Below are 11,324 nucleotides of genomic sequence, written 5' to 3'. Positions count from 1 at the left end.
CACCACAATTATTTTAGGACTGATCAATCTGATTTTAGTTACAACCACTTTTTACAAATTTACCACTTTTTACTAACGTTTCGCCGGTTTTCGGTTTATGAATCTAATTACATGAAGTATAAGGTTAATGCATATTCTGAAGAACACATCTTTTCCAAGTTATTTAACCAACCAAATTTTATTTATATTTTGTTCTTAATGATGTCTTCCACGACTCATGCATCAGAATTATTTGAAAAACTACGTCCTATCTGCATCGAGATCGCTCGTGAACCGACATCGTGTAAAATTGATATGCTGAAAAATTACATGAAATCAAATGGCTCAACAGACTTTTCCATGCTTACTGAATACATTTTATTTCCATTACAAGCAACTGTTGCACGAAAGAACACATCTATGAAGCTAAAAATACAGGCCATAGGCTGTATGTGTGTGGTATTGCCCAGGATAAGTCTGGCTAGATTTGACATCTTTCAACAGATTTTTAAGCATGTGTGTTTCTTTTTGAGCTCAAAAGAGCCAGGAGAGGTACGTCATTGAGATTGTCATTGAGTATCCTACCAATCACGTTTGCAGCTAAGTAAGGGTATCATTCCCTTAGCACCCTATTGTTACCTGGCACAAATAAACTAACCCACCCAGATCCCTAGACTGACAAAATTATGGTACTGTAATGGTAAATTTTTTTAACCTTAATTTGTTGACCTCAACCAATCATATTGGCTGATATACAGTGAGAAGCGCAACCAATCATGATGCATAACAGCTAATACCTGCAAGTAGCTATATCATCAATATATATAGCTATAAGCTTACCATAAATAAAAAAAGCCTTTTTAACTATTGGCTTATTTTAAAGGTATCCCAAGAATTATCTGAAGACTCAAAACAAGTTCTTTTAGATTGCACTCTTATTTTACTGGATTCATCCTCCAGTGATGTATTGAAGTGTATTTATAAAGATGATTTTATGCCTTCACTTGGTCACTGTATCTCTCTTCTACTCAATGTTGCTGTAAAAGAACGAGCTAAGCATTTGGCTGTCAAAGCCATAGAATGCATAAAAAAATTTGCATTTATTTCAAATCCAGAAGAAGGAAGGGGAAATGATCAAAATATAACATATCACAAGCTGTTATCAATAAAACTAGCATCTTTCTTGCCTGGTATTTCAATTTCTCTGAGTAAAGCAGTCACAAGTGATATTAAACAAGGCCAAACTGTCATAATTGCAGCTATTAAGGCTTGGGCAGCTCATATGCAGGTTGTTATGAATGACAAATTCTATCCTATTGCCACATTAACTGATTCAGTGGATGAACTAACTCAGATTATGTCAACTCTTATGCCATTAAAGAAGCCTGGCACTATGACAGATGGAATAGAACAAAATGAAAAGAAAAGTTTAGAAGTTAAAAAGGATAAAGAATGGTATTCTAAAACTGATGCAAAGTTGAAAATTCTGGTTGAACGGGTATCGAATTTGACGAGCCATTCCAGTTGGAAAGTTCGCCTGACCATGCTTGAATTTGCTGATCTACTTCTAAAAAACTGTTCAAAGTCGCTGGCGACGTGCGTACCATGTTTGTTTGAGATTGTGATTGGTCTTTCATCTGATGAGTATGTTGAGGTGTCGCAAAAGAGCAAAACGATCATTTTGGAACTCAATAAACTTTTGCCAGGTAAGCTTCGGTCTTATCGCTTAATTCCGACATTTAAAGGCCAGGTTTTTCATCGGAATATGACGTCAAAAAAACAAACTCTAATCAGTTGCCTCAATTTTTTCTATTGTCCAGACCAGACGCCAATTATTGAAATCATTGAAGAAAATCTCCACGCTTATTTCACCTCTCTTCCTCGTCAAATCCGAGGCACAAACGAAGGAATGAAGTTGAGAAGCTTGCGTATCATTGTGGGATACTTGCGAGTACTGGGAAACTGTATCAAAGCTACTTTTAATACAGATCATCTTTTAAAAAGAATGTTCCAAGCTTTGATTCAGGTGGGTTGATAACAATATACCTTTTAGACAGCTACTGTGGGCTAAGGCTGTGTGCATTATTGTAATTATTCTCAAACGGTAAAATCAAAACGTTCTTTCTTCCAAACATTCCTCTTCTGTTGAAAAAATAAAAGCATGCTAACTTGCCCACAGTATGCCGAAATGTACATTATTGCAACGACCTGATTCACTTCAGAGTTCTGCGCTTTTGCTGTTTAATTTTATTATAGCTATTTAGCTACACTTTAATAGATTACATCCCTAAAGAATACGATCATACGAACCCATATCGACCTATTAAAACATTTAGGTGTTAGAGTTTGACTTATCGGATATACGCATTGTGGAGCAGAAAACTCAGCAAGATTCTGCAAGTAATTTTGATGTGGCACTAAATTGTATGGACGAGCTCAATTCCTGTCAGTTTATCTACAAGAAAAAATTCAAGCACTTTAGAGACGAGAGGTTACTTTCTTTTATTGTCAAAATCTGTTGGTACTTGGGTCGCTATGGTAATATTCTTGTACTTGTGGATAATCTATTGGATCAGTTCAGATCTTCATCCGTGAACAGAAAGCAAGTCGTAGTGTTAATCAACGAAATTGTTCGTGGTTCTGTACGAAATTTGGATCATGATATCCCACCACAGGAAAGTATGTTCATTTTACAATTTTTCGTACAGTGCACGAAGAACTTAGTTTTCTGCTATACAGTCAGTCGCCTATGAATGGCCATGAATGTGTGGGAATCCAAATTAGCAACTTTATTGTTGTTTGATCACCATAATTTCTACTTATCTTCTACCACAGCATATAACTCTGCATCTTTCCGTAGATTTACCTAAGGAAAGTGTGGATAACGTGCGCGCATGTGTGAAACTTGTGCTGAGCGAGTATTTGTCCAAAGATATCTGGAATGTAAGGATATCTAATGATGAAAACGAAGATTTAAAAGAAAACCTGCAGAAGGAAGATCTGTTCGCCATACCCAGTCTTCAAGCAATGTCTCGTAAACCTGTTTCATTTTATCAACTCAATAGTAATATCCAACTGCTGTGTTTGGTGTTGGAAGGTATTGGAATCTTTGCGAGTGTATTACGCGAATATTTTGAAAGGTGCAGTATGATCATGGTTGATTTTCCCCTCGATAATAACATTTAGTCCTACAGTATGCTCCCCAATTAACTACATGCAGTTCAGCTTAACTGAACAAAAAAGAACATGTAACCCAATGTATCATATGAAACCTATTTAACACCGCTCTACCATTGCAGCATGTTGCTGGAAGTCTTGTATCCACTGATGGAAAAACTGGGCAGTCATAATGCAACCGTTAGTCAAGTGGCATACTGGAGTCTGAGTAGCATAGCTGTGTGCTGTAAATATAACTCCACTGAAGAACTTATTGCAAGGAATGTTGACTATCTTATTAATTCAATCTCTCTGAACTTACGTCACATACACCTAAATCCGCACACACCAGCGGTCCTCAATGCTATGTTGCAATATGGTGACAAGGGCCTGATTCCATACTTGGAAGATACTTTAGATGAGATGTTAAGTCTGATTGATTATTGTGATGATAATTTGTTACTGTCATTGCTGAAGGTGTTACACTCTTTGATTCTTGCTCTCAACAAGTGGTTTCCAGTTGAAGTGAGCAAAAGCAAAAGAATTTGCAAAAAGGAATCAGAAAAATTCTCCAAGGTATAGTGGCATTAGTCTGAGTTATTTTTGACAGATTAGTTTTTAAATCGTTATATCGACCAATTCAAAATAGCCCATACTTCGGACTTACGAATTAATATGATCAAGAATTCGTTTTTTTCATATCTCACATTAGGATACTGACCTGAGGGATTTCTTTATTGCCCAATTGAAATTAAAGAAAGAATCGTTAGGTGAAGTGTCAGACAATGGCATTGAAATGCCTGTGGGTGAAGACGAACAAGAAATAGTTGATGAAGATAAAATTGAGGTTAAAGATGTGGCTTTGCACGTGAAGTTCACAATAAAGGTATATCGATATGACAGTAGAGGTTTTGAACTTTTGATGATGAAACCTTAAAACATGCAGATACCTTGGACTGATCCGGAATGTGAAATAAAATGATGGTATTAACATAGAATGAACTGACTGGTATATTACTAATATCTTGTGCTATATGATCATGCTAAAAAATGAAGCATTTTGTGTTTTAGGTGCTAGAGAAATGCACTTATTTTTTGACGTCAAAGTTTGTAAGAATCCGACTAGTTATGCTTGACACAACCCAACATGGCGTCCTAGTGTTGTCAAACACAGAAGATCATCTGCTACCTATGATACATAAATTATGGCAACCTATGACTAAATGTTTCTCTGATGATGAGTTGGTAAGAAAAAGTAATTATTGCATATTATTTAAACGCAGCCCACCCATTGGCTGGATTGTAACTTGAGAAGGACTTCGCTTGAATGAAAGTTCTAACATGAGAAGGAGATACTATTCGGTTTATTTTTACTTCCCGAGTTGGTACTTAGGATTGGTACAATGGTACTCGTGCAACAGAAAACATCGCATTTACCGATGAAAAAATAACTCATTTGTCAAATTATATATTGTCTTTTATTTTCATGTACTAGTCGTTATTTTTTAGGTTGTCAGAACAAAGTCAGTGTCAGTCCTCGATACAATGGTGAACACGTCTGGTCAGTTTATGCGACGTCGCGTTATCAAAGATGCATTCCCAACTCTTATTTCGTATCTTGTAATGCAGCAGTCAGTCAGTCTGAAAGCTGGTGCGATATACACCCACACGTTGGGGTTTAAGTACCAGTTGGCCATTTTGAATGTACTTGGGACTATATGTTATGATCTTGAAATTATGGACGTCGAGTGTGATAAAGTATTATCTTCCATCATACCTTATTTAAGTCAAAGACAGCCTCAGATTTTACAACAAGTATGTTTACTTGAATTAGATATTATTGCCCAGCAAATTACTCTCATTGCATGATCCAGTGTCCAAGAATTTCGGAACATTTAATATTGATTTAATCATATTTGAATTTTTTTACAGGCGGCTATCCATGCAATAAGAATATTAATGAAATTGGAACCAGATCTTGTTTGGTTATCCCTCAACAACATATTTTGCCCCATCGCTCCAGTCCTACCAGAACAATGCTCGACTTTTGCTTTTACCGACGTGCAACTTGCCGGATTTCATTCAGATAAGAATTGCGAGTTCGCTGTTAATGTGCAAAAACTATTAGGAAACTGATGAAACTAATTTTCCAATGATGTTGATTACCGTGTATGATATTTAGAAAATAAAATAAAGAAATAAAAATAAGTCTAATGATTTCTTTATAATATTTTAAATATAACTAAACTAGCTAGGGCATGTAATGGAGTTCAGGACATGTCGAAAAACGAAATATTTTCTTTCAATGCTCATGCTTCAATCATATTCATGCTAGATGCCCAAATCTATCATTTATAGTTCACTGCAAAAAGAAGATATAATCTTTATGTGTCATTGCAATTTCTTTCTCTCCTAGTGACCAGGTCACCACGCGGCAAGCCGTGGGTGGAGCATGCCAAAGATCATGTCGTAGATCATTTAACAATTTCAAGAATGAAACTGCGAAATAAAATAATTTATATGAATCAAATTTTTTTCATACTATACACGTTGTTTATCAGCCAACCAATATCAACCAATTATATATACGAAGCGCAAAGATGTGTCCTGAACTTCTACTCGTTTACCGATCCAATTCTTCTTTTTAAGTATAAAATCCTAACAGACTTTTTGTTATTTGTGTCGTTTTCTTCTGTTGCACACATGCGTGCTTTGAGCCTCAGAAATCCTGCTTTTAACATGGCCAGTGTTATTTGACCAGAGTTGTTCTCTGGTCCGATGATACTGCATAACGCTTGAAAAAAGAAAGTTGCATATACCCAACTTACGGACATGATTATCATCAGAAACTGGCCCATCTGAATGTAAGATAACACTCTGGACTGTGAAGCGATGGCGCCTACGGAAAAAAAAGTAAATTGTAGTATAGAAAGGAAGTTATAAGATCAACTGGCTGACCAGTAGCTTCTAGAGTTGAAACGATCGAAATTTAGGGAACTCAATTTTCAAAACTTTCCTGGTACGAATACCTCATTTCGCCTCAGAAAGAGAATAAGATGATTGATGCCCGGCGGCCTAGACAAAGTTGCCTGCATGCTACCTGTTGTTAAATCTGTACATGAAAATACCAACCTGCAATAAAGGTAGTAAATGCTGCCATACTTATAGCCGAACTCATACATGTCATGGAAAAGGACACTCTTAACTTTCTGTTAGTTCTGTCCGCTGCCAACACGTATGCAACTCCATAATGTAGTGTAAAGTCGACCGATAAACCCACAGATATTGACAATGTAATAGATTCTAAAATATTCAGCTTCCATCCCATGAGCACTATCGTCCCAACAGTAACAACCAAGGCTCCAGCAATGGTAATAATTGCAGTCAGGCTGATATAAATATTTCCTGTTGTCAGCATCATCACAACAAAAGCAATCGCAAGAGAAATACTCATGGACAACAATGTTCCTTTGGATAAACTTCTCTGTAAATCATAAAATTGTAACTCGCTAATAAACCACCCATTTACGGACGCAGGCGCTTTGTTAAATTCTTCGACAGCCCATTTCTCTGTTTCGGTCCAAAATCTGTCCACTGGGTCATATGACCACGTGAATGGCACCGTGCTGTCGAACTTCATTACCATGGCTCGTAACCGACTTTTGGCATCAAAGAGCGGACCACCATCTGTTATAGGTTGATTGCCTAACTGAATTTCCTTCAGTTTTTGGCATTGCATTAGTTGAATGCATTCAGAAAATATATTTGAATCGTATGGGAAGGTTGAAGCTTTACAACATATTTTATTGTTTCTCGTACAATTCCTGCTCATATAAACGAGAAATTCTTCCATGAAGTCCATATCTTGATCTTTAGCAAAAAATGTTCTATTTTTCAATCGGGGTAAAAAGCTAACGATCCATCGCTGACTCTCTTTACTGGTAATGTCAAAGTTATCATCCCACTTAAGGCTTCCCATGTCGTATGGATTAAAGTAGTCTCCTGTATCAGTGGCTTTAATACCCCAGATTAAGTTGATCGGAAAACTCGACTTTTTCGTTGTCTCGAAATAAAAGTATTTCTTTAGCTTCAATGAGTATTTCTCAAGATCATGTGATTCGTGGAACATTTGAAAGTCCTGAGACGAAGGTAATTGTAGTCCTGGTTTAACGGTCGAAACAAATATACCCCCAGCAGCAAGAAGGACCAAAAACAATAATGATAGAAATCTTAATTTTATAACAATATGAGGTAGAAAATCGATAAAAAATTTCGCATGCCATTCAACTAATTTCCCAACAACTGTCCTTATTCGGCAAGTTCGAGTGTCTTGTAATTTTTCACAGAATATCGAACAGCAACTGAAGCGTGCCAAAACCGTTTGTTCAATTATAACAGCAGCAGGAAACCATGTGACCATAAGAAGAAACATACATAGAATGGAAAGACCGGAATATAGGCCAAACAAGCGAATGGATGTAATCTCTGAAGTTAGACTGGCAAAAAATGCCGAGGATGTTGTAAAACTCGTAACAAACATTGACAAGGATGCGTGTTTCATTGTGGTGTTTGTAACCCATATTAATTCCTTTTCACGCTGTTCTTCATTCGATGGAGGTGGTCCGTGTTCTCTATGTTCACGAATGGACTGGTTCCAAATATCTATGTAAACAAAGGCATCGTCTGCCGCGATACCGACTAAGATTACGGAAGTTACAATGTTTAGAAATGGGAAAAACTCCATATGAAACACTTTAGTATACAAGAAGTATGCAATGACCAAACTTGACACAACAATAAGTCCAACCAAAGTCGTGAGAAGAAAGGAACGAGTGTACAGCCAAAGAATGATCATTACAAAAAGCATTGCAATGGCAGCGAGATATAGGTCAAATAACATACGTTCATTGAATATCTCAAACTTTAGTTGACTCATGTCATATCCGGTTACTTCAACATTACCATCGTTAAAGACACCATCTTTTAGACGAGATTTGTAAATGTTCACTTGGAAGTCTTTGTTTTCCTTAACAGGCACGAGCACAAGACTGTAGCGAAGAAATACGTTATTACCACTAGACAAGAAATTCTTATCTGTTAGATAATGAAGTATATTGTAAACAGCATTGAACGTCGTGCAATCATTCGGAACGTGATTGCATCTTCCTGATCTTTTTTGATTCTTCATAAAATCCCAACAGTCAGATTTTAACGTTTCGTTGTGATAAAATTCGGAGCACATCTTCAACAATCTACCAGTTGTTTTCACTTTAGTTTCGTCTATACTTAAACACGAGGCGTCCCCATTTAAAAGTGCGATAAAATACCCCACAGACCAACTTGGACAGCAGTTTTTGGTGCCATTGGCTTTGTGACAATGGTCGTCAAAGCCATAAAATTTGCGGATAATTTTGTCTTCTAAACGGCAAATGGACTTCAGGTTTTCCGCTGTCATTAAGTTCTGCCCATTCTTAGTGGTGAACGCAAGTTTAGTTGTGAGTTGATAATGGCTGAATGAATAACATATCGCAGGATTATCTTCTCTATTGTCTTTAATCTTGTGTCCATTTGTTGGCTTTTTTTTCTGACATCTAGGAGGAACTCTCGAGATCTTGCCTTTATACTCATCATATAACAAATTGAATTGACTTCTCCAACGATCGCTGATTGTTGTACCTCGTGCTTCGAAACCCTGGTAAAGGGAGCAAAAGCAATGATACAGTAGATCACACAATCAGTTTTACTTGCACAACAGCTACAAAATCCAAAGTTGTCTTTCTCCCTAAGCCAACGCTGGCTAAAATTAGTACTTGCCAATCCTGTTTCTATGTAAAATGTGCGTTTCAGTCCTATAATATTTCGCTGTTGAAATAGTTAGACACATAGGTTAAACTTTTGATCCTACTTTGTCAATGGAATGCACGGAAACCATGCAAAGGCAAGAAGTTAAATCAAGTTACACATGGTAATCATCTCGTGCACGACGTTACCACAACCACTGCCACAATTATTTAGGGTCATGAAAGTCCTTTTGTTGTGTTAGTCATGAAAGATGCTGAACTCCTTGGCCTGATAGAAAATCATGTGATAACATAAAAAAAATTCTATAAAGATCGTTTCATACTTTAAAAAAGCTCTTTCCTTATTTCGCAAAAGTCGTTCTATAATACAAACTAGCACGCTTGGTCAACTTGCCCTTTTCATTAGCTATTTGTTATTAGCTTTCGTCGAACATACCTTGATGGGATCCGTGAAGTCTGGTAGTGACTGTGCTCCAAGCTGTGGAATAAGACTGAAGCATCCAGACAGTGTCACCAGAACTGTGGTCAAGATAAGAAGAATGTATGGGTGTTTCACAATAAAGCTCGCATACCTACGGAAGGACAAACAGAAGTAAATAAATAAGAGACCATGCATGCTGATGAACGATGCAGTAATAAAAGGTTGTAAACTTGCAGGGAATGATGTGATGTAGTTCCCATGTCTATACTATATACGACATAGCTTGGCCTGTGAGAATGATTAACAGGTTGCTTGAAATATAATACAATGCATGAGATTGATGAGGTTGCATGTTTCATGGAATTGCGTTTTAGTTATCCGTGACAGATGAGAACCAGATGAGAACATAGGACATATGAGAACTACTGAATAATGTGCAACAATAATGACTCGAGACGAACGTAATTATGAAACACTTTCATGATATCAGGAATAGCTTTTTCGTTACACATTACTTTAGGGCCGGCTATTTTATAAAGACGACAAGTAATATGATATACTATATAGCTACGTATAGATTGAGCCCAAACACTCTGCCGCAATGCCAAAGACTGGCTAGAAAATAACAACTGAATTAAACGTTTTCTGGCATTAAAACGATAGGCCTAATACCATGCAGAGGGAGAGCCACCTTTATCCTAGTGCACATCCACAATTCTTTTAGGTACTATACATATATATATATATATATATATATATATATATATATATATATATATATATATATATATATATATATATATATACTAGTTTGGATGATTGCATGCATGTACATAAACTATATATGTACATTATTTTCACATTTGGACTATTCATGTCAGCCGCTTAACTTGGATTATTGACATTTATACATTGAACAAACAACCACTTGTTTAAACAGAATGTCAGTCGCCTCAGCAACACACTAACACAAACTACAAGAATGTTGAGCAATAGTTTTTAAAACGATATCAACAATAGCTGATGTTAAAGAATTTCCTGACGCGTTTTGGCAAGCTCAAAGAACCTTAACCCTCAAAGTTTTGTACTTTTAGGGTGCTCAATTTTACCAAGACTCTAAGTTATGGTTCTCTCTAAGTTATGGTTTAATCACAGCGAAAGGCCGAAAGGCATGTATCATATTATATCAATGATCAACTGGATCAAGAATTTGAACTACTTTAGCTAAACACAAAATTCAGTTAAAACCTTGGCGACGGCGTTCCCTCGGAATTAAGTGACCTGGTTGATCCAGCAATAGATTCGACAATTATTTCGTCTTCCCCATCCTCCGGAATCTTTTGCCCCGTCAACAAAGTCGGTGTACTTACTGTGCTGCCGCCAGACGCCGAAAGCGCACATTGCAGTGCGGGATTTTCAGACATATATATAATAGATAATATGGAGTAATTCAACCTTGTATTCCGAACATGTTATCTAAATCTAAACCCATACTATAATTGATGCTAAACGCAGTTGGAGTCTCGGAGATCAGCTGACTGACAATTAAAAACATTTGTAGCTCGGAATTCATGTCTCTCAAGTCAAGCACCGCGTTGAAGGTCAAGGTTTTTACTGACTTAATTATGTGCACGCGCGTAAAAAAATTTCCAACTCCAAAATGCATCGGAATTTTGAAAAACCATACTAAATATTAATTTGGAAAACCCATGCAGTACGTAATATAGAACAAGAATGGATTTAGTCATCTCACGCTCTAGAACGCTCTACTTTCTTCTTGAATCAACGATTGTAATTTGATTAAGTAATCAATCAGTTGGTAGCCTCGTGAGACTCCTTGATCGACCATCAAGGATAGAAATTAAAATTAGAAATTAGATCGACCATCGAGGCATCGATTACAGAGAACAAGGCCTAGGAATCGTCAATTCCCAGGAGTGTAGAATAGATGTTAGTTTTCCAGTATA

The 11,324-nt window shown here is 36.8% G+C and overlaps 2 protein-coding genes across 2 annotated transcripts; one reads left to right on the top strand and one right to left on the bottom strand.

The window, feature by feature from the left end:
• The first annotated feature begins 139 nt into the window (after nt 1-139).
• On the top strand, nt 140-5,290 carry LOC114528192 (TELO2-interacting protein 1 homolog). The gene is made up of 10 exons (XM_028549805.1): nt 140-531; nt 863-1,685; nt 1,800-2,005; nt 2,316-2,658; nt 2,840-3,119; nt 3,279-3,711; nt 3,848-4,021; nt 4,207-4,380; nt 4,645-4,950; nt 5,068-5,290. The coding sequence occupies exons 1-10, from the start codon at nt 199-201 to the stop codon at nt 5,269-5,271; spliced, it is 3,276 nt and encodes a 1,091-aa protein (XP_028405606.1). The 5' UTR covers nt 140-198; the 3' UTR covers nt 5,272-5,290.
• Nucleotides 5,291-5,480: 190 nt separating this feature from the next.
• Nucleotides 5,481-10,855, bottom strand: LOC114528193 (protein dispatched homolog 1-like). The gene is made up of 4 exons (XM_028549806.1): nt 10,606-10,855; nt 9,373-9,508; nt 6,268-8,827; nt 5,481-6,034 (listed from the first exon to the last, which is right to left on the bottom strand). The coding sequence occupies exons 1-4, from the start codon at nt 10,779-10,781 to the stop codon at nt 5,751-5,753; spliced, it is 3,156 nt and encodes a 1,051-aa protein (XP_028405607.1). The 5' UTR covers nt 10,782-10,855; the 3' UTR covers nt 5,481-5,750.
• Between the last annotated feature and the right edge of the window lie 469 nt (nt 10,856-11,324).

The sequence above is a fragment of the Dendronephthya gigantea genome, unplaced genomic scaffold, assembly GCF_004324835.1.
Source record: "Dendronephthya gigantea isolate DGI-Jeju-01 unplaced genomic scaffold, DenGig_1.0 000048F, whole genome shotgun sequence".
In the NCBI taxonomy this organism is placed as follows: domain Eukaryota; kingdom Metazoa; phylum Cnidaria; class Anthozoa; order Malacalcyonacea; family Nephtheidae; genus Dendronephthya; species Dendronephthya gigantea.
The sequence above is the reverse complement of the archived record's forward strand: the minus strand, read 5'-3'. Positions and strand labels throughout refer to the sequence as shown.